This window comes from Saccopteryx bilineata, chromosome 1 (assembly GCF_036850765.1).
Source record: "Saccopteryx bilineata isolate mSacBil1 chromosome 1, mSacBil1_pri_phased_curated, whole genome shotgun sequence".
In the NCBI taxonomy this organism is placed as follows: domain Eukaryota; kingdom Metazoa; phylum Chordata; class Mammalia; order Chiroptera; family Emballonuridae; genus Saccopteryx; species Saccopteryx bilineata.
Genome location: NC_089490.1, coordinates 173,493,129 through 173,517,508, shown reverse-complemented (window position 1 = coordinate 173,517,508; position 24,380 = coordinate 173,493,129). Strand labels below are relative to the sequence as shown.

At 38.9% G+C, this 24,380-nt stretch overlaps 1 protein-coding gene across 6 annotated transcripts in view; it reads right to left on the bottom strand.

Moving 5' to 3' along the window:
- The window catches only part of RAPGEF2 (Rap guanine nucleotide exchange factor 2), a 255,836-nt gene that overhangs the window by 167,824 nt on the left and 63,632 nt on the right, over positions 1-24,380 (bottom strand). For all 6 annotated transcript variants that reach the window (XM_066279961.1, XM_066279974.1, XM_066279981.1 and 3 more), the window contains exons 2-3: positions 10,545-10,615; positions 4,776-4,832 (exon numbers count right to left, since the gene is read on the bottom strand). In XM_066279961.1, the coding sequence (XP_066136058.1) occupies positions 4,776-4,832; positions 10,545-10,615 (128 nt within the window). The remainder of the gene's footprint in view (positions 1-4,775; positions 4,833-10,544; positions 10,616-24,380) is intronic.

Here is a 24,380-nt window from a genome sequence, read left to right as displayed (position 1 = left end):
ACTCCAGAAGACCAGAGCACTCAGGCAGACACATGTGGGAAAGTGGGCATTCAGAGTCAATGCACATTCCTAGTGTTGGGTATGTGTGTGTCCACTCAAAATGGTTTGATGGTTGAACTTCTGAAGCAAAGGGTTTTAACACTTTAAATGTTAATTACATATTAAGCTGAAACAGCAGCGATGGGCGGCCACTAAAGAAAAACAAAAGCTAAAAGGACACACTTGATTTACACATTGCAGATTCAATTCTTAAAGGAAGATATCTCTCAATGAAGGTCCCTCGGGTTAGGAATTTATATTATCCACCCTAGTATTCCCGAGCCTACAAAACAGCCAGCAAGTAGATAACAAATGACAAAGACATTACCTGATACTCATCTCTGTTGTGCCAAGTTCCACTCATTTCATCTAACTTTCTCGTGCAAATACAACTTGATCCTAAACGGGCAACTCTGAATGTTTAAAAATTCAATTGTCTCAGAAACACAACTCTCCCCCTCATCTCAGTACAATTTAAAATGGCATTTTTGTCCTCCTGTTGATTCGTGTTAAAACAATTACACTACGGGAGCGAGAGCATCACTACCACAATTTCTTCCTAACAGAAGTTTAAAGCAGCTAAAAAGACTGAGACCAAAATGTAAATGATCAAAAGGATGACGATGATGCTGGCAGCTACGGTTTGTGCACTTACTGTGCATGCCAGCCGTAAGCACGGTGTACAACGAACTGCAGCTGATTCTCACACCAACACTAACAGTAGTGAGTATTATTATTGTTTCTACTTTATAGATGAGAAAACTGAGGTACAGAGGTAGATCAAAAGAGTATTATATTTACCTAGTGAAATTATTACAACCGTAGACTTAGAAGTCACTAGCACACAAACATAATAAGGAAAATAAATCATCATCCCTTGGTCATAAAGCCAAAGCCTGACGGCCTTTGATAGTCTGACGACACTATGATCTTTAAGTACAAGGGAAAACAAGAATAGACAAGTCATTTCCTCCCTGAAGTAATAAGAGCAGGTCCCAAAAGAGGGGCAGTATTATTAAGTTATCGTACATTTATATCCACCACAAATGCCAGGGTTCTTTAATTTTCAAAACTGTCCCCACGCAAACTGGTAAAAGCAGAAACATGTTTGTTCAAGGATCACAGAAGAAAATGAAAACAATTACCTTTCATCACCAGGTTGGCCAAATACTAGGAATCTGATTAAGTGAAATCTACAATTAGTCTCTGCATTTTTGGTTTTACAAAGTCATGACCAACTGAGCATCTACAGACTTTTTCACTGCTTGCTAACACGTCACAGAATTCTAACTGGTCAAAAACAAGCAATGGGTACAATCAACTCTTTCTACAAACTCTAGCCTTCAATTTAGGATTATCTAAAATATGGCTTTGCATTATCTGCATAGCTCACATTCACTATCTAAACTGACTTAAAAAAACAACCCAGAATATTTAAAGACACTCTAATCTTCCCTCAGTTTAAATGAATAATAAGTAAAAGCTGTTAGAAGGCCAGGATAATGCCGGCAAGGCTGCCGGTGGGTTTCAGGTGCTGCCACAGTCCACTGGAGGCCAAGCAGTAGGAAAAGATGAAGTGCTTACCCCAACAGGTGTACAAGCATTATATTTTTTTCTTTTTCAATGTTTTATTATTAAATATATTGTGGTTAAATTAGTAAATAATTTCCAAATAATGATGTGCATATTGCATTGTGTGCCCCAACCAGTGTCAAATCATCTTGTCACCATATTTGATCCCCTTTACTCTTCCTGCCCCCCTCTCCTCCCCTTCTTTCTGGTAACCAGCAAACTGCTGTCTGGGTCTATAAATTTCGTTTGTTTCTTGGTTTCTGTGCTTATTCATTTGTTGCTTTCAGTATTATATCTCATATGAGTGAAATCACATGGTTCATAACTTTTTCTGTCGGACTTATTTCACTTAGCATAATATTCTCAAGGTCCATCCATCATTTCTTTTTACGGTGCCATTTTTCTATGGTGGCCTGTAAACGGCTAGAAAATGCTGGCGAGTGGGGTAACAGCTAAGGCTGCAGCACCACAATGTCGGCTCAAATCTGGGCTCTATTTTGAGCAGTGAGACTTTGGGTAAGTTCCTAGTCCTCTCAAAGCCTCGTCACTTCTTATGCAAAATCAGGGTGATGATATCTCCCTCACAAGACAGCTGGCTATAAGAATGAGGTCAATTATTATACAACACGCAGTAGAAAGTGATTGCAAAATGTTTGTCATTACCTCATCATCCATACTACAAAAACTATGCTTCAGGGGGAAGGACAAAATAATAAAGTTGATGCTCACTACCACTAAACTGCTTCAATAAATGTCAACAATATTTATCAGAGATTCCAACACTGATAAATCTGTATACTCATTCCACTGATGGCTATTAATTCCTCCTCAAGGAAGCAAACTGTCTCAGTTATTTATGGCTTGATTTCTTCAAGAATAAATAGTTTAAAAGTATTTGCTCTTGGTGTTAATCTTCTCCTTATCAATTCCAACTTTGTTATTTTCTATTCTTCTATATCTAGTATCTGTTCTTTTAAGCCCTCGATTGACATTTACAATATCCTCCTAAAAAGCCATTAGATGATTAAGTTTCATAAGATACAACCTATGAATTATCTTAGATCTATCCACCTGTAATTTTGTAAAATCCACTGCCAATTTCTCCATTTCTTCTGTCTTTGCCTCAGAGCACTTAAGACCTTAGATTAGGCAACTGTCTCTTCACTGACTTCCTTGCCCCTCTACCCCGTCGAATCTACCTTCTGCATTTTCATATGGGTACAGGTATTACCCTTAAGAAGATGAGTGGTGTGCGAAGGCATTTGGTCACGTCATTTTGCTCCTTGAAAAGTGGCTACCAAGCTACAGATTAAAAGAAACTTTAGGCCCTGGCCCGTTGGCTCAGCAGTGGAGCATCGGTCCAGCGTGTGGAAGTCCCAGATTTGATTCCCAGTAAGGGTACAAAGGAGAAACAACCATCTGCTTCTCCACCCCTGCCCCATCTCTTCCCTTCCCACAGCCATGGTTCGAATAAGCAAGTTGGCCCTGGGTTCTAAGGATGGCTTCACGGCCTCATCTCAGGCACTAAAATAGCTCGGTTGCAGAGCAATGGAGCAGCACCCCCAGTTGGCCGAACATCAGCCCCAGACAGGGGAGGTGCAGGTGGATCCTGGTTGGGGGTGCATGTGGGGGAGTCTGTCTCTCTGCCTCTCGCTTGATTAAAAAAAAGAGAGAGAGTTTAGAAAGAGATCACAATGAATGAACTTTTTGCAAATCTGATTTAAATAAACCATTAAAAATTTTTGAGACAAAACAAATTTGAATATTTGCATGACATAATCATTTTTTTAAGTTTGATGATAATGTGGTGAAAGTGGTTTTTTTCTAAGTCTTTATCTTTTAAAGATAAAGATACATATCAAAATAAGTATGAATGAGTTGACATATCTGGATTTATTTTAAAATAATCCAGTTGGAGGTGGGAGAGGAGTAAAAGATAAAACACAATCAGCCATCAACTGACAATGTTGGATGACGAGTGCATAGGGGCCATTATGCCATTGCCTCTAATATCAGAAACATTTGTGATTTTCCACTGCAGAATATTATTTGAGAGGGGGAAAGAACTCATTCCCAGTTGCCTAGAGAATCAAGACCAATTTTTTTAAGTACACACTCACAAGCAAGTCTGACTAGCCTGCCTGTTCTCAACTCATCATCCAGAGCCACATCGCATGCCAGTCATACCAACCCTGCCACAGGGTTCAGAACATCAAGTCGGGGCCGTTCCCCTCTCTGTGCCCCTGTGTATACTGTGTCTTCCACCAAGAAAGTCTCTCTAGGCCAGGACACACTTTTGAGACCTGCTTCTCTGAGACACTCCCCAGCTCCCTCCAACCTCCCTCGCACCTCTTCAGCCCTTAGGACCTGTCTATGTTCTCAGTTACCTCACTCAGTCTTTCTTATTGATTCCCTTCTATTCTTCTTCTACTTTTCTCAAGAGACTACAGCTTCCTTAAGGGAAGAGGCTGTGTTTTATTTGTTCCAATAAATATTCCCTATGATAAGCATGGAAAGTGATTATTTAATAACTTCTTTGGAAAACAGGAAGGGAAGTCCACAGAACAGTCAGTCATGGCAAACATTATTAACAAAGTAATATGTCTGGTAAGTCATAGTTAACATAACCTAAGACAATATTTATCCACTGTATGTTCATCACATCCTTTAACATTTGTTATCATATTTTTCAAGAAAGGAATATCAACATCATTTAAAGAAGAAACTATGCTTATAGAGATAGGGGCAGCTTATTTTTCTGTTTCTGAAAGGTTATAAGCTAAAATACGGTATTTATGCTCCCTTTAGATCTCACTTGGTGTGGTTGTGGGAATATATATTTTGTTCTGTTAAAAGGACTCTACCTTATTTCCTATTTCATAATGATAAAAATGTCAACATACTCCACAATGGGACATAATACATCGGAATCACACAGGAGAGATCTACAGCTACAGATGTGAAGTTATTAACCAAAAAGTGTAAATAAACATTTACTTTATGACAAGAAACAGCTGAGAAGTTTCACATTTCTAAACTATGAAAAATAAGTTAATGTAAAAATAAGCTAACGCTGACATAGCAAACTAACACTTCTTTGATTCTTTAAGGAACATAATTAGTCACTGCATTATGTGTTGTACAAAGAGAAAAGAAACACCTACTAGTATAAAACTTCATTTGCTTCATGTCTTTCATATCTCACAGTTTCACACATTAACCTGTAAAAGAAATAAAGACATGAGTTCAAAATTTGTCATAAAAATAATATAAATAAGCCATGTAGTCTGGAAAGTTAAGAGTACTTATTATAGCTTGTCACAATCATTTATTAGCCTCAGGACAAATATTTTTGGTGCCTAGGGTGTACAAAATAAAATAAAATAAAATCTGGTAAAGACGTATTAGGATAAAACATTTTCTTAGATGTCAACTTTGCCACATTTATTTTATTGGGAACAAAATTATATGTTTTTTCTTATACTTTGAGAACGACATTTAGAAAAACTAATGATTTCCAAGGTAAATAGAAAATGAGAAGGAACTTTAAGAAAGGAAAACTACTAATTTAAAAAGTGATAACGTCATTCACAGCTTCAACATTAATGTTACTTAACAGTATGGAATTTCAGACAAAAGTAGGTTTTTATTAACTCAGTATATTTTTATGACTAATGACTAAATGGAGGCTTTACAACATTTGAAGAATTGTTGTTTCAGCTGATTCATCCCTGAGGAAAAAATTAGGAAAATTATGGAAAACATGAATAAATGTTTAAATAGTCAAAAGTATCCCAAGAACCACATCTTTAAAAAGCATCCTATTATATTAAGCCCAAGTAAAATTTCCCCAAAATATAGAAACACAAGAGAATAGAATGATTATGTCATGTCTCCTAGTGAAAGAAGTGGTACACAGAAAAAGCTGCCTAGGAAAGTGATCGTTACAACAGCACGTCCATTTTGGTCACTAGGGCTACTAGTCCCCAGTCTCTGAAATACTGGGTTCATGCCTCGCCCATCTTTCTTTCCTGTTTGCTAAATAAAATAAATCCTACATGTTTTTCTTTCTTTTCTTTTCTTTTTTTTTTTTTTTTTTGGCTATATCTGTGATTTTATTTTTAATGATTTTTTGTGTTTACATAGATTCAAGTGTCCCACCAAATACATTCCTCCCACCTGTGTTCCCCTCAACATCCCCTTGCCCCCCTCTCCCCTTCCCTCTAGGATTTGCTGTCCTGCTCTGTATAATGCTGTGTTATGTATTTTTAATTTCACCAATCTCTTTCCCTTCTCTGATCCCGTCCTCTCATCCCCTTTCCCTCTCTGCTTTCCCTCTGGTCTCTTTGATCTCTCCTCTGCCTCTATTGCATTCCTCAGTTCACATTGTTCATTGGATTCCTCAAATGAGTGAGGTCATGATATTTTTCTTTCTCTGCCCTACATGCTCTTGATTATTCCCCTTCAAACAGCTCTGCTGGATACTCCTGTTACTTGTTCTTTCTGCACCCACCATGTATTTTAGAGATCCTTCTTATCCCCTGAATCTCTGACTCCAAATATTCAAACTGAAGGTCACAACTTGAAAAAGTAGCATCAAATCTTGAATACACATCATTAAACATATAGTCTTCTTTTACAGATTGAATTACACAAATTCTTTATAGAAGAGTGTGACAGTCAGCAGCAATGGGTCTAAAAATACCTGGTCATAAACTAAGGAGCGGGCTCTGCCTTGTTTCCCACTGGAATGAAAGAAGGACTCACTCCTCCTCCTTCGTCCTGCCTTCGTCCAAGCCTATGTCCTTCTTCTACTTTGCCACCTATTTCTCCCTCCTGAGCCACTTTCTTTTATACATAAACACAACTTACTATCACCTATTGTGTATGGGACGGGACAACTCTCCTGATCCCACATCGCACTCCAACTACTGTCCACATTTTGCTTTTCCTGGGACAGAAATTCTCCTTTTAGAGTTGTCTATACACTATCCCCATCTTCTCACCCTCATCCCCCCAACCCCCAACATTTGGTGTCTGGAACTCCAAAGAAAAAGCTGTAAAAAGTTATCAGCATCCCCAGTGCCATCTAACTCCCTCCGGTCCTTATCTTAATTCCATTTCTCAGCAGCTGATGGCTCCTTTTTCCTTAGAGCATCATCTCCTCTAGGCTTCTTGTCCTCAGTCTCCAGGAGTTTCTTTTAATTTGTTACTTTTCTGTTCCTTTGTATTCTAGCCTCATTCCATCCCCCTCTACCTGAGGTTATCTATCACCTCCAGGGGTCCTTCAGCCAGGGGACCCTCAGCCTTCTCCTCCTCTGCACCACACAATCTTAGCCAGTCTTTGATTGCAAATTTAATCTATAAAACGATGACTTCCATGGCAATGCCCCAGACCTAATCTCTCACCACGATATCCACTCGTTCAATTGCCTATTTACGCAGCAAGTGACTGTGCAATGGCCATTTCACGCACAAAATGTCCAAAACAGATCTGGAAATTCCCCTAAAACCTTCTTTCTCACAATCAGTACCTATTTAATCCCAAAACCTGGAGTCCTCATCACCGACTCCTCTCTTTCCTCCACATCCCATCTTTCTTTCTGCCAGCCTGTGTTTCCAAAATACAGCCTCCCCAACTGCCCAGATCACCCTATCCCCTGTGAAAGCCCAGTAAGAGCCACAGCTGTCCCGCTGTTAGCTCTCACCAGGACTACAAACGAAGACTTCTGCTTCTACTTCTGCACACCTATTGTCTCTTTCCCACATAACTTCCAGACAGATCTTTGCAAGCATTCAGAACTTCTCATACCTCTGCTCTTAATTTCTACTATCTTTAGAATAAATACAAACTCCTAATCCTTGAATACAAGGCCCTATACTTACTGTACTGTAACCCCTCAGTCTATCTCACTATGCCACAGCGCCTGCCTTCTCGTACATCAAACCTGTTCCCATGACTGAGCACCTGAGACCCATCTATACTGCACAGATCACTGCCCACCTGCCCCAATCAAAATGTCACCTGCTTTTGACTACAAAGTTAAAGCAGCCCAGTGTCCATTCTTAACAGGCCAACACATCTGAATAAAGCAGCATCAGTCTACTGCCTAAGACTTTGTCTGCACCACTGGGGACATAAGCCCCACGATGGCGGTGGTCTGGTCTACGTCAGCGCTGTCTCTCCATGACCCAAATCGCTGTCCCGTATATAGTAAGCGCACAATCAATAATTGTTGGCTGGATAAATAAATTTCAAAAGAAATCATGATAAAATTTTCTACAATGTTCTAATAAATGAAAAAAGTACCAAAAGTTTTTTATGCTTAAACATTGTTAGGAAATGTTTTATCTAAAGCATATTGATCTTTCCTGAATTCCTAAAGAATATACTACGTATAATTTAGTTGTTTTGTGATGATCTCGGAGTGCCCATTGAAAGTTAATTACACTCATCCATACCGTTGAGAAATATCTACAAATAGTTTAGCAAGCTCTTCTTTCCAACAAGGACTGGCCCTTGACACTCACTCTGCTTTTTACAAATTTTAGCCTCCACTCCTACCTACAGCATCCTCTTCCCCTTTGGCAAACATGCTGCTTCTAATCCACATGGATTACAGGAGTAAACATTAAAATAAAAATTAAGTTGTGTTGAAAAATATATAGTTTTTAAGTGAAGATCTGAAAACCTTTATATTGCACAGTCGGTGTGTGATCTACAGTAACACAATCAATCAACCACTCAGAACCAATTTACTGCTTAACTGGTGAAGCTTTCAAGTAGAAGTCTCTCCCCTTCCTCATGGCTGAAGACTGAAGTTGTTCCACTGCCTATTACTGAATAAACAGACTGAAAATCTTAAGAGCTGCTTTTTCCCCTCCCAAAACTGGAAAACTATTATGTAGAAGTCTTAACTGTTCTCTATTTAATCCTAGCAGTAAACTTTTATTTAAAAAACTCTAAGAAAAGTTATCTAAATACTATGTATATTCCCAGAAATGGTTATTATTATAAAGCAGTTTATCCAAATCGAGTGTATCTGTACCTCTTTTTTTATTATTCATTTGGGCATTTGCTCTCGCTCTAAAAATGGACTTAAGATAGTTTCAACTGATGTTTTCCATAAATCTGAGAAACAAGTGACTTCATAATACGAGCAGAATAAGATAAACATCTTTTTTTTAAAGCAAGAGAGACGGAGACAGAGAGGGACAGAGAGGGACAGACAGACAGGAAAAGAGAGAGATGGAAAGTATCAGTTCTTCATTGAGGCACCTTAGTTGTTCATTGATTGCTTTCTCATATATGCTTTGGGGGGGGGGGGCTCAGCTGAGCCAGTGACCCCTTGCTCAAGCCAGTGACCTTGGGCTTTGAACCAGAGACCACGGCGTCATGTCTATGATCCCATCCATGCTAAGCTGGTGCGCCCGCACACAAGCCGGCGTCCTCGGGTAAGATAAACGTCTTAAGGGCTCTGCCTGTAATTTCATGCCAACAAACTGTATAGTCTTCAAAACAGACTTTGAGGTATACTTAGATTAAACTATATCCTTGAATTAACCAGTTATTTCTAACCAAAATTTACATTTGAAATGGCATAAAAGTAATAGTCCTAAAGCTGATTAGTAGGTGGATGGACCTTCACAGTGTTATCATCATTACCTTTGTAATTTTGAACATTTCCCATAAGAAATATTAACATTCTCCCTTTTCTATTGCATAGAATTCCTATTATCTAAATAATTTTATAACTATAAATACTGTGCATACATTATACAATCAATACATCTTAATATTATCCATGGGTGCTTTAATATGCAACTGAGAACAAATATTTATGTGTGCATATTAATTAATTCATTTACATACGAAGATTAACTGCCTCTGATTAAATATAATTGGTGCTAAATTTTTTTTAGTTGCTATCAAAAAAATAATAAAAAAACCTTACACACTTTAGAAGTTATTCTTGCTTTAATTTGAGCCATCTTCTAAATTCCCAGTGATTTTGCCCTTTCTAATAAAACTTGACTGAATTTTTAAACACTTAACCTGCAATCTACTTTAATTTAAATGATTTTCATTAAAAATTTAATTTTAGAAGTACTCAATCCTCTTGAGACTTTTTTCAATTAACAACTAAATATGAAATTGACATGTTCACAAATTAATTAGTGTTTAAAGATTAAAGGGGCAATATATAGATATAGAAAATGTATTCCTTTCGTCATTAAAAACTGCTGGTTTCATGACTAGCTAGAGAAGGAGGAAACAAAACCTTCCCATTACGTCCTATTTGTATATGTAATCCATCTTCCCAAGGGCCTTTATTTTCTGTGCCAGTTAAAGTAAAAATCAGTGGATTACATAAGATGTTTTTAACCTTTTAATAAGAAGCCAGATAACCATAAATAAAACCTTAGCTATACAATAGAAGTGATAAGACTTTTATGAGTGGTGCCCATAAAAACAACTATGGTATAAACTGTGTTTCCCAGAAAGGGGAATATCAATTTCATTCATAAATATAGTTCAAAGACCTATCATACACTAAAACAATGGACCTAATCATTCTCTGAATAGTTAAAAACATTCCGGTTTCTTGTGTATCTGAGTGCTACGATGTGGGTTTTTATTTGCCAGGATGGGAAATAATACTCCTTTTGGCATATTCACCAAGTGGTATTTATTACTTCAGGTGATGAGGTGCAGGGAGAAGGGCAGAAGGGAGAGAGGGTATCACTGTGGCACAGATGTGAAAAAATTATGATATGAATAAAACTGAATCCAATTTTATAAAATGTATGAAGCCAAGCACAGGGGCTCAATGAGGCGGGGTTTTCATAAGTTATCTTTAATCCTACTTCTTAAAATAAATGGTCACGTAAAATTCCAGCACCCTGTGATAATTCATCTTAAAAGGACTCACCTAAGTTGATGCTCCCTCAGGTTTGATAAGGCTTCCATCCCATGTAAATAGGAATACACAATTTCCAGATCCTGTTTGAAAAAAGAACAGAAATCATTAGACTTGCCAGAAAAGGAGGCTTCTAAATGAAGTCACTTACTATATTTACAGACCAAGTTTAAAGGCAATGTTTTTTAAACACAAGTTTTCTTTGACATTAAAAATAAGTATTATTAAGAGAAAAGCTGAATTGCACAAACTGCCTTTGGAATATATACAAAAGTTATTAAAATATAAAATAAATTGGTTCTAGCTTATAAAAATAAATTCCTGTTTTCTTCTGCCTTTTCCATCATAATGTCAAAAGCAAAATTTTAACTTGTCAATCTCAGCAAAAAGAGAGCAGGATTTTAATAAGGATTGCACTGACTCTTCAGATCAAATCAGGCAGCATTGCCACTGTAACAATTTTAGTCTCCAGATCTGTGACATGGGATATTTTCCCATTACTTACGTCTTTAATTTCTTTCAACTATTCTGTACTTTTCAGTGTACAAGTTTTGCATTACTTTGGTTACCCTTAATCCTCTCTTTTAATTAGGAAAAAATGTAGATTTAGGAATATCTCTCACAACAATTCAAACTATATGTGCTATCATATTTCAAATGTTATGTGCAAAGAGAGGGACAATGATTCACAGAAAAATTAGATTAAAATATAAAACTTTTTTATTTCTTTTTTTTTTTTTGCATTTTTCTGAAGCTGGAAACGGGGAGAGACAGACAGACTCCCACATGCGCCCGACCGGGATCCACCCGGCACGCCCACCAGGGGCGATGCTCTGCCCACCAGGGGGCGATGCTCTGCCCCTCCGGGGCGTCGCTCTGCTGTGACCAGAGCCACTCCAGCGCCTGGGGCAGAGGCCAAGGAGCCATCCCCAGCGCCCGGGCCATCTTTGCTCCAATGGAGCCTCGGCTGCGGGAGGGGAAGAGAGAGACAGAGAGGAAGGGGGGGGTGGAGAAGCAAATGGGTGCTTCTCTTATGTGCCCTGGCCGGGAATCGAACCCGGGTCCCCTGCACGCCAGGCTGACACTCTACCGCTGAGCCAACCGGCCAGGGCCTAAAATATAAAACTTTTTAAAGAGGATACTAAGAAGATTTACGACCTATAATATCTTTGTAGTATATGATATTTTGTAGTAATATTTTTATTTTTACTTTGTAGTAAAAAATATTTTTAATATTTTAAAAACAACATTAGAATGTACTAATGGAAAGAATAGCTCATTTATTTTATTATTTTTACGACTTCTTTTTAAGATTTTGTTTATTCATTTTAGAGAGGAGATAGACAGAGAGAGAAGGGGCCAAGGAGCAGGAAGCATCAACTCCCATATGTGCCTTGACCAGGCAAGCCCTGGGTCTCCAACCAGAAACCTCAGTGTTTCGGGTTAACACTTTATCCACTGCGCCACCACAGGTCAAATAGCTCGCTTATAATTCTAAGTTGTCCCAATTTAAAATTTATCAATACTGGAAATTTAAAGTGTCTCTCCTGGTGGTTAGCTTTCAAATAAATTAATTTTACCCATCTGTACTGTTATTTCCCACAAGTCTTTTAAAAGCTATTTAAAGACTGAAACTTAAAACTAGACCCTATAAATTCAGTACAAAAAAAAACAAACTTTCCCACCATCTGGTTAACAAAGTGCACATTCCTAGAGCTAATAAATCCCATCTTCAGAACTAATCAGATGCCAATCACAATATTCTATTTGCTTCTAGGGAAAACCAATAAAAATATTCTGATCAATGAGTTTTCTTTAATGCTTATAATAAAATGTCCTTTGAATTATCCTACAGTTCACATTGTATTTTATATGCTACAAATATGTGTTTTAGTCCCAGTCTTTAAATAGTACAGAACGACTCCCACTTCTGAAGAGCTTATATTCTGACTCTAATATTAAAGTTTTACTTTTTTTCTCATAAGTACCTATGAACCCCCTGTACCCTACCTAAGGCCTATAATTTTTTTATCTAAGCATACAGATGAAATTATTTATATTCATTTAACACTCATTAAGCAAATGAATTTACACTACCAAAAACAGTACATTTGGGAAAGTAGTAGAAAGAAGTAGAATTTTTAAACACCAGAGAAGGAGAAGTCTAAAAACAACTTGTTGGAAATAAGAACTTGGAAGCTTAGAAACAGAATGAGGAAAAGAATAGCCTTAAATTCTAAGAGAAAACAGGCCTTAAAACCAACTAAATCTCTTCTTCAAATAAACCAAGCAAAAGCAAAGTAGGAAAGCATGTTCCTTGATCAAATGGCACTTAATCTGTTATTTCTTAACTTTATGGAGTTTGGTGGTTGCACAGGGGTCACCTTCCTATATAATCTAAGTCACACCTGTTATATGTGTTAGTATTATATACATGAACTTAACTTTGAACATACAATTTGCATAATTATATAGAATATAGCTATGAACAATAACTACCACCATTATGTCATTATCTTAAGACAATATGTATAATTATAACTCACAAATTTAGTAAGATTGTTTACTAGTTAATAAGAATGGAGAACAGTAAGTGTATTGTCACCTATAAGTCAGACGAAAGGTCAGGAAGCCTGCATTATACAACTAAGAGTGTGAAGGAAAGAGGTTGCATTATATCACGACTGCAGGACCGAATTTAAAGAGTAGTTTTTCCATCTATACGTATGTAGCTGCATAATTAAACATTCACACATCAAATAATCATAATGCTTGGGGGGAAAGTAAGTTTAAATATGTGCCATTCAAGCAATACACAACCAGGAATCCTGTGCAACCATTTCATGTGAGTATTTTTGATACTTGACTATAAACTTAAGTGAATTCAACAATTACGTCCAGAGTTTACTCTTAGAATAAGTCATCTCACAAGAAACTTGTTTTAAATGGTCTATGCCACAAAGCGGTTATAAACTAAGGGAACAGACATTATATTACATGAATCTGCCCCGTGGAAGGCAATTATGTAGCTTGAATTAGATGACTTCACAGATAGACTGTCTAAACTTGAGATCTCTTAACTGTTGAGTAACAGAAGGAATGGTGAGATACTGCTGTCAGAGGTCAGAGAACAAACAAGTAACTGCAATGTTAACTGAGCAATATGAACGTGACCCTCACAGATTTGGGTGATTAGGAAAAGCAAATAAGCTATGGAAAAGGTATCGGGAAATCTGCTCTCAGACTCAGGAATGAAATAAATTTGACTTGAGATGAACAAATGAAATGCAAACAAAGGAAGGAGAACTCTGTGGCTGTTTTCTGTCAGGACTAAAAGAGCCCAATAGCCGAATCCTAGGTTTACCAAAGATTAGGATTGCAAGGTACCAATGAGAGGCAAAAAGAAAGACAAGTTTTCTTTTCCTTTCCTAGAGGCAAGGTGGATAGAGCAGTTTTTTTGAAATAGGCAAATATGGCCTTTTGAATCTTATCAATTTCTCTCCCCTCTCCCTGGTGCCCAGCAGCCTCACAGCAGCACAGACCTCATGTTGGGCACCAGGCCCTGGTCTAAAAATTAAGGAAAGAATCTGGACATAAATGCTGGTATGGGTAACCAGCGGGGACCCTTGAATCATCCACAGGGGCGCTGTCCATCATCGTCTGCACTCATAATCCACACTAATCTCCAAGCGGTATGAGATCTCAGGTAGAAACGGAAAAGATCAGCAAGCAGGCTGTGTGTGGGAAGAGATGTGAGGGCATGAGAGCCACGCAAAGCCGCCCAGCGCTGCCGGGACCTACCCCCACCCCTAGCAGTCGCCCTTAACTGCTCCTCTTCACTTTTCACTCAGATGTTTTCATCCTCATCTCCCCTTAATAGTTGGCCTTTAATTTAGCCTGGTCGTTTAGAATGTTTGCACGAAGTGCAGAGGTTGCCAGTTCGATCCTGGTCAGGGCCCATACGGAAACAGATCAACGTTTCTGTCTCCCTCTCTAAAAATCACTGAATATAAAACCATCATCATCATCATCATCATCATCATCATCTTCATCTATGAGTTGGTATGGAATTTTGCCTGTATGCAGCAAGGAAACAAACAGGCCAAAGGGTGAGGTGCTGAAGAATTCCTGCTCTTCAAATCAACCTGAAATTATACCCTTCAGTAAAAACAAGGTAAAACAGTTTTCTCTTAAGACGAATATAGAAATGTATGTCCTTCAGGGAGTTCTATTCTTGGATCCTAATTATTTTCTCTGCACAAACATGAGATATTCGCAGAGGGAAGTGATGTTCTAACCATCTTGGCTATAGAAAAAAGACAAAACACTGGAGAGTTAAATCACCTCAAGTGTTCCAACTTCCACGTCTGTCAAGAAACTGACATGCAGGCTGAGAACTTTCTAACCTCCCCAGCTGCACTGCCCAAGATAAATACAATTCACGTGACTATTACTATTTTAAATAACCCTTTAAAAATGTGAGCTATTTTTCCCTAAATAATTCTCGAGCCTTGAATACAAACAGGAACATGTTGCTTTAACCAGGAAGTAGTGGGGTTTTTTTTTAGAACAATAAGCCTTCCCTTCTACCCTAGGAAGGACATCCTTTTTTCAAAAACAGATGCCATTTGAAAGCAGAGTATAGTTATCAAAAACAATGTAGCCCAGTAGACAAAGATATTGACAGGCCAACTGAAATGCAGTTTTCCATGAAAAAGACTTTATTTTGGTCCTGAATGAAACCATGCATGAAACTCCAAAAGCATCCTCTATGTTCTTTAGGAAAGTGATTGCTCACAATCTAATTAAACCTTCTTGTCCAGAGTCTATAACTCCACACAGGCAAAATATTAGAGGAAAGAAATTCCCTGCTACCTGGACCTTCTCTCTACTGTCTCCCGAGAGACCCATTCAGAAAAAAGCAGGCCTCATGCCAAACTTATAATTCACTTAAAACTAGCTTTTAATTTCACTTGTTCACCAGCATCAGGGATTTGCTAACACACGGTATATTTGAGCCTGATCATTGGAGAACTGAGAGGAGCTCAGTGTTTCGACACTGCCTTTCCCACGACTGGTGTTGGTGCCCTCCCCCCTTACTCTCTTAATTTTATATATGTGTGTGTGTGTGTGTGTGTGTGTGTGTGTGTGTGTGTCTTTTTCCTTTGACATAAATTCTGTTTTATATATGAAGCTATGTATTTAAACTATAATCAGAAGGTGGTCAAAAGGTACAATGTTTCAGTTACAAGATAAAATTCTTTTTTAAAAAGAAAGAGTGATTCCTTTAAAATAAAATTTTAAATAAAATTCCTTTAAAATAAAATCTTAATCATCAGAAAAACCAAGACCAATACTGTGCTACAATTAGCAGGCGTATGGAGACCTAAGCAGTAAATTCCTTTGAGTTTGAACATGAGGAGGAAGAAGAAGAATTATCTTAAGTAACAGCAGTGAACTGTACTCATGCCAACTTATATGCTCTCTTGCAAAGACAAAAATAATAATACTCATTATGTCTCTTTCTCGGCCAAAGATCACTAGCAAGCAATTAAGAGAGGTATGTCTTGAGCACTATTAAAAAGGGGGTTAAAGGCTAGAATAGCCTCGGCTCAAACCCATGTCTACAACCAACCGGGGGAGGAGGCACGAAGGTGGGAAGTCCACAAGTTAGGTTGTGTCTATTGCTATGGTGGTTATGCATGGTTTTGTTTGGGAGATCCAATTTTTCTACACTAAAACATATCAAACAACTGCCCTAATTAGGACAATGGAAAGCACATGAGCTTTGGTGTCAAAGGGAGAGCAGCTGACACTCTCATCTCCCATCGCTGCTGAGGTGTGTGACCCTGGTTGTGACACAGAGACTGTGTTTGCCAATCATGGAGACTAATATACTTGGCTTGGCTGTGTGGCTAAAATGATGTACAGTCTGTTACACCACTCTGTATCATTAAAAAATAGTAGCTGATCTTATTAGCTATGAGACAGCAGTACAAGCCCAAAGTAAAACCAAGAATATAAACTTAAAATATTCCTGAAAAGCATATACATCATCAGAATTTTTACAACTGAACAAATCCTTTTCATATGTGAATATCTCTACCCAAAAAGTTAAATGAATTATTTATATAAAACACACAAAGAGCCCCCCACCCCCCAGTTGTCTTTGTCAATCCAGATTTTTAGGTCGGGTTTGGTGGGGGGAGGGTGTCTATCACCTCCAGAGCTCGTTTCAAGCAAATCACATCAAACCACCTGCTTCTGAATAATGCCCCCAAACCAACAATTTTTTGTACCCTCTTCACACGAATGACCAGCAGTCTTTGGGTCCAGCCTAACACCAAGTCCTTCAAAACACACACACACCCCCGTCCTCTCAGCCTGGAAGGCACTCACTCCTCCAAGTCTCCACTGGCAGAGGAAGTTCTTACCCCTGTACCACTCACTTGGCCTTTCACTGCTCTGCGTACTCACTTTACTCTACGGGGTTTATATTTTATACCCTCTGTCAGAGAACAGACACCGTGAACAAAGTTACTCTCTTTTCTTCGACACCTCCCTCTAATAGTCTCTGCATCTAGCAACACACAGGGACTGCTCTGGGGGCAAAGAAGGAGAAGGGCCACATTCCAGCGGGACCAGTGTGTGCACAAATTTATAGCGAAAATTCCCGAGGCTGACAGTGAGTGATGGAAAGAAAGGGAGGAAAGGTGTTTGCAATTCGGTGCTCAGAGCTGTGGGGAGCACAACTCCTACCTGCATATAGTGAGACAATTCTGTCAGTGGCCACAAGGTGGAAGGCCAGACCATCGGTCCTGGCCCAGGACTGGCAAACTCAAGTCATCGGGCCTCACAGGTCCATTTCCGTTATACATACACACTTAGGAGATTTGATTTGCTACAAGTCTTCTGCAAGATCACGTCAGGGAATATGATGAGTCCTTTCTCCTCGGGCCCCTGATAAAAGGGGGCAGGAGTGAGCAGACAAAGTCCAGCAGCACCCCTATGAAAGTCGTTTAATGTTTTTCACCCCTAGCAGGAAAAATCTTATTTTAAACCAACTCCCTCCCCCCCACACACAACTCACAAGGCTTTGTGAAGCACATTTAAAACCAAAATGTCAAATCACTACACTGCTGAGGTGCTTCGTGCCAACCCAGTTTTTCTGGCCCCAGAGAGCTATGTCATCACAGACTTCGGGAAAATGTAAGGGGGAAAAATCCCACAAAGAAGTGTATGATTTTTAGTAAAATTCTCAAATATGTAATTTCAACCCTAAATCACATGAAGGCTGTTGATGACCTTACTAATCTACAGCCAAAGGAAAACAAGCCCTGAGTTGTGATTTCACTTATATTTATGTGTCAAACCCAGGGACACCTGGCGACAGGCTGCTTGTCCTCTTTGACACAGCCTGGATGAACCCACGCCCAGGGTTCTTAAGCACTGCATCTACACAAGACACTTGGGCAAGCGATTCCAGAAGTCAGAGGTCCAGGTTCAAGCCAGCCTGTTTGTCTAACGTTTCCTCGGGAGTTTTCCACTGGAAAAGGCATTCTTTATACTTTTTTTTAAAGAGGGAGTTTTGAACAGTTCCTAAACTTGAGACAAAAGCAATTATAAAGTAATTATGTCTTCAAATAACCCTGAAAAGTCAAAGTGAACATCTGAATTAAACAGAGCACACTCTTGGCCCGCACTCTCTCTCTACCTCAAGTTGGCATAAGGTGCCCTGAGCGCAGTCACGGTGAGTTAAACACGGTAGAAAGGATGTCATAAATTCTAAAGGACAGTTGAAGTGTTGCATAGAATTCTCAATTCCAATGAGTTTTATCTCTTATTAAAGAAAACACAGGAATTAAATGAATAAAGCAACAAAGAGGTCACAAGACAGCTCTTCCGATTACTGAATGAGCAGTGTTATGCTTAGCCACTTCACAACTCATGCTCTTGTGTTCACTGTCACGTCCTGGGGGGAACAACAATCCGAGCAGATAAGTTCAGTTTATAAAGATTAAAATTTCTCAGAAAAATCAACACTTCAGTTGTAACTAAAAACTCACCCTGTGCACAAATAAAAAAAAAATACCAAGTGTTTAAATCAGTCCACAAGTCCTGTTTTTGAGAGTCAGTAAAAGTATTTCCCCTTCAGAACAATGTATTATCACCAAGCCTACAGACAGCTTCCCAGAATTCACAGCTCTCAGGAAGCAAGAACTTATCAAAATATGCCTTCATTTTAAAGTAACTAACATACTGTAATCTCTTCAGATTGGAAAATCTGTAGTCAAGTTTTAATTTCACATGTAAAGATGAACACACTAGAAAATATTTGCAAGTAAATGTAGTGCTAACCTTGTTTTTCTTCTCTATTATTAAGCTAGCAGGCAGTGAATGACTACATATATTTTAAGTTAACATTTAAACATTTGACTAAGAACACACACACATTTCTCTAATAAAATAATTCAACTGTATTTTATTTTAATTAAAAAAAATCAGCCAAATATACTTGGTGGATTCCTTCAGTCTGGTGTTCAATTCATTTTCCATAGCCGGTCTGGCTCTGTTTAAACCCTGCAAAAGTGTTCTTGCTGAGTTGGGGTAGGCAGAGGGGGTTGTCACACACTCTACTGAACTCAATCTCTACAACAAGGGGCTCCAGAGTCTACACAAATCACCTTCAGGATGCCTCAAGTTTCAAATACCTACCTAATTCCAGAGGCTCAATGAACAGTTCTTATTTTGAACCACTCACTATACAAATGTCAATGTTCCTGCAGTGGCAGACTTAGTCGGTCCTAACATAATAAAAGCAAAGCAGAGCCGGTCACTGAGGACACGGGCTCTTTATTGCCTCTTAGTAAAAAGGAAGTGATTCTGAATAGAAGCAGGTTTTAAATATAGAACACTTCATTGCTGCCATTTTTCTAGGACAAAAGACAAAAATAACATGACATCTGTTTCTCTCATCATGAATGTTCTACCGAAGAGTCAACTACCAACGGTACTACTTATTCTCAAACTTTTCTATTTCTCAAGAGGAAGAAGCAAATGAAAATATTCTACATATGTAATCAAAGCCTTCCAACTCTGTTAGTCAGAAATGAACTAAATGCTAAAAAAATTTTAGGTGCTGTTCAAAATATATCTCTTTCAGATCTATTCATAAAAGGTGTGGTAGCAGGGAAGAAGAGACGCTGAACCATCCAAACAGATACATACTTCAGGAAGGGGCAGTCATAGAAAGAGAAGTGTGTTAGATTGTAGAGAAGCATTAGGGACTACAAATACCACTCTACTCAAGCACTCCACCAGCAAGAACCGCAGGTCAGAGTGGCTGAGGCACCCCACCTCTCCATCTTATTTTAAATTCTCCTTTGAAGATAAAATCAAACATCTTTAATTACAACTGTTTTTGCCTTCCTGCATTTGTACAGGATGTATGTACCATGCATGTCTGAAAGTTTAAATCAATGCATTACATTCATAAACAAACAGACCTTTGCCCTTCATAACAGCTCTACTCAGACAGCAACACACACACACCTGAAGCCCTCAACATTATTACCAAGATCCTCCAGAAATCAGAGGGATGCAAAGAGCGCTTGTGTGGTAACAGTGATCATCCTGTGAGGTCAGTTGCTGCAGTGAAGCCATCAGAACCACAAAGGGAGATGAGGATCAGTGGGAAGATGGTCCCCAACCCCACGTTCCTAATTTAAAATGCATGCTACACTTCAGAGCCAGGGTTCTAAAGGGCAGATGGGCTTATATATAAGCAACTGCTTCCTAGAATGGGAGGAGCAGCAGTATAGGAAGAAGAAAGGAGGCTGTAAAATTCCCTTTTCCTGGTAAGGGGCAAATTTCAAAGAAAACTAGAGAACAGTTTCCAACCGTCAGTCCAGAGGAAAGTTTCCACCAGTGTTTGGCAAAATGAAAAAACAAAGACAAAAGAGTGAGATTCTTATCAGCTAAATGTATTCAATTTAAAGAGTTCTATTTTGGGATTAAAACCAGTGTGGGGTTTCTGTTTGTTTTTTTGTTTGCTTTTATGTCCTTATTTGAAATTACATTAATATTAGGTTTTTTATTATTTTGACCCATATCATTAATAGAAAATATTTTTAAACTGCCACAATATGATCATATTCTAATTTTTGAATGGTGACCAGGGAGGTCAGTGGTCTTTCTCAATAAGATCCAAAAAATTAGGACGCCCATTTAGGCAAATTTTAATGGGGGAAGGGAAGAAGACTGTAAATTTCCAAAATTAGTCAACTCTTACCTCCAGTTCTACTCTCAAAACTTTCCAGAGAAAAGCATTCTAGGTATTCTGACCCTCCCCAAAAGAGATTTTTCAATAAATTTTAAATAAAGAAATCTCTAACATTAGAAACGTCTGGTAGAATTCTAGGCCTTGAGATGGAATGTAAGTTTTGCAGAAATGTGGCAAGATGTTTTGGGCCGAGTAGATAATCGATGTGAGCCCTGCCAGACAACATAAATTTATTATCTGCTCACCAGGTCACTGGGCTTAGAATGTGAGTCAAGTGAACCACGCTGCCTGATTCAAAACCTGACTCTGCCATTTACTAGGTCTGTGTCCCTGGATAAGTCATTCAACCTTTGTGCAGCTGTTTGATCACCTATAAAATGGAGATAATAACAATATCTAAGACAGATTTGCAAGGTGCAGATTTCCACAGGACCAAGGCACCAGGCACAGTTATTATTACTCAATTTTTAAAGACAATAATGGGAGGCTAAGGCAAAGGGTGCCATGAGATGAAAGAGATGTAATTCTCTGCCCCAAAGGGGTTAGGCAGCTGACACCTCCTGGCAACATACTCAGAATAGCATTTTAGTTTTTCGGTTTTGTTTTCTTACTTAGTTTCTGGTTCTAAAGTAAAACACAATGCTTGAACAGTAGACAGCTTAAGGAATAAAGAATGGCAGGATTTGAAAAATAATAAGGAGGCCCTGGCTGGTGGCTCAGTGGATAGAGCATCAGCCTGGCATATGGACATTCTCGGGTTCAATTCCCAGTCAGAGCACAACATGAGAAGCAACCATTTGCTTCTCCTCCCTTCCTTCTCCCCCGCTCTCCCCTCTCTCCCTCCCTCAGCCAGTGGCTCTGTTGGTATGAGCAGGGCCCCAGGCACTGAGGATAGCTCTGTTGGTCCCAGCGCATCGGACTCAGGCGAGGTTGCCAGGTGGATCCCAGTACGGGGCACATGCCAAGTCTGTTTCACTATCACTCCTCCTCTCACTTAAAAAATAAGCAAATAAACAAATAAATAAATATAAAAGTAATAAAAAATCTTAAACATGCTTCATATTTTAATATAAATGAAGACTTCTACTTGGTCCCAAATTTTAAAAGGTTAGGCATAGAAATGATCCAAAATCTGCGCAGTTGTCACTGCTTCCCTTCACTCATAAGTCTCAGCAGAGGCAAATCCAACATACTGGATGCTTGCTCTGTACAAAGCCAGGCTGCCATCTTGGAAATGCAAGTCCAGTACAACACAATTCTGTTCCTCAAAGAAACTGTGTGTCAGGATAGATAAAACATTCCCACCCACAGCTGCAATGAAAGATAGAAATTCAATTATAAGCACAGGTATCAGAAGACAAGGTTTCTGATTCCCAAGTTCGACAAGTGCTTTCTGCCACCCTACCGTTGCTACCTGCCAATACCAGAACTTCTAAACCGTATCACATGTATTCTTCTCCCCTCAAGCTACATGTTAAGCAAATTAATTATACCAGAAACCATAAATATCTATAACCTTACCCCTTCATTTGACAAACCGTCATTCAGTAACTGCTACCCATAAGAAAATGTGATTAGATCCTATATGTAGTACCAAGTCCTTTTAGAAAAATGGTGTCATTTCCAAAGTGTATTTTTATCGAGTTATTTAAATTTATTACAGCTCAATAATAAAATATTGAGCTGTATGGGGATGGCTTCTGACCAAAAGTACAAATAAACTTGCATGCCTCTGGGAATGAAAACCAACGCAGCAGAAGCAGCGGTTACACTGAACGCCTGTGGGACCTGGCCTACCGCTGCCCTCCACCCAGTCTGCTGTCTGAGCCAAAAGCCTAAAGCAGCTAGTTAGCTTGGGGAGGAAAAGAGAAAGAGAAAGAGAAAGAAAAAGGGAAGGCAACAGACATACTCTCTTCCTCTCTATTCACAGGTCATTCACCACTATTAACAGTAATGCTCTACCTGTTAAATGCATGCATTGGCGGTGTGCTTTAAGAACATCTGTAAGAACATTCTTTTGAATATTAGTAGTAGCAGTAATTCTGGGAGATCTGGCTTTTGAAAACATCCAACATTCACCGAGAATTAAGCCTAGTGAATGAGTTGGTTATTTAAGTTCACTCAGGCTCAAAAATAGCATACAATTATAGGAGGTAAAGAGGTAAAGTGTTATTCACTAAGCAACTGTGATAAAAACACCAAGATACAGTCTAAAAAATGTTTTGAGCGACAGCCCCAGAGTTTTTTTAAAAACTGCATTACTTGGAAACATGACAAATAAGCCCTGACTTATTTTAAACTTCGCTGCTTTATAGCTGATCCTCTTTTTAGTAAAAAAAATGTTAGTAAATCAAAATATAACAATAGGTAATTGTGGAGCAAAATACTACACTACTCTGTGTGTCATTTAACCCTAGGATATATGGCAGATAAGTACTACCTGCTATTTTTATTCTTCTGGAACCCAACCATTGTTTTATTCAGGAAAGTAAGTATTGGATGCAATTGAAATGGTCCACATTCCACCTTTGCGAATCCTTGCTTCATCATGTCAGTGACAATTGAACCAGATATACAGGGATGGCCCAAAGAAGCTGATTAACCTGTAAGTAGAAGAGTCAATGCAAAAATAGACAAGCAACCTCCTCTTCTCAACCTCTCCCCCAAAAAACACATGCTGATGCTGCCTTTAGTATTAATATCCTTAGCAAGAATTAAAGTTTTGCAAATTAAAAAAAAAAAACCCAGAATGAGAACTGTTTCTTCTTTATTACCTTTTTGCATGCCTTTGCTGAAATCAGTCATTCAAGCACCTGAACTAATAACACACACCCAGACTTTTAAACTACTAAACACCGTGTTCTCTGTATCATTTTCAATTCTTTGCTTAGATATGAACAAGTTTTCTGACTCAGAAAATCTTCCCTCAGCCCGTCTAAAACCCTCTATCGCTACAGCTGTAGTTCTTGGCCAAAATTCTGGAATGAGAGGGTCAACCCTTTTGTCCATTTTCTCAGCTATCCAGTTATTGTATAACCTTTTGGAATCTGATCTTTGCCCCGATGCACTCGTATACCAAACAGACAAAAAACCCTGTCCTTGCAGACGTTAAAGTCCAGTGGATATCTATCTAGTGGGAGAGAAAGAGTGAATCAGTATCAGGAAATGTTGGATAGTCAGAAGCAATAAGAAGATAAAACAACAAAGGGAAGGAGAGCATGAAATGTCAAGAAACATGGCCAGTGCTGAGCAGTCCCCCCCCCCTGGGGTCTCCGGGCCCCCTCACAGGGCTCTGCGGGCTGGAACCAGCTCTCTCCAGGGGGAGCAGCCCAAGTCTGGCCTTGACCTCGCTCTTCTTCCCTTTCTCACTTAGAAACCACATCTACACTCTGCCTATCTCTCTACACGTGACTCCTGCACTCGGACTTTTCTTACAAACTCCCTCAAACATCAGCAGATAAAACATCACTTAAAACAGTAACTAGAGTTCACACTAAATTTCCCCCTAAAGACAAGCTATACCTTTGGATTTCTCTTCTTCTATCACTGGCACCAGTGCCCCAGCG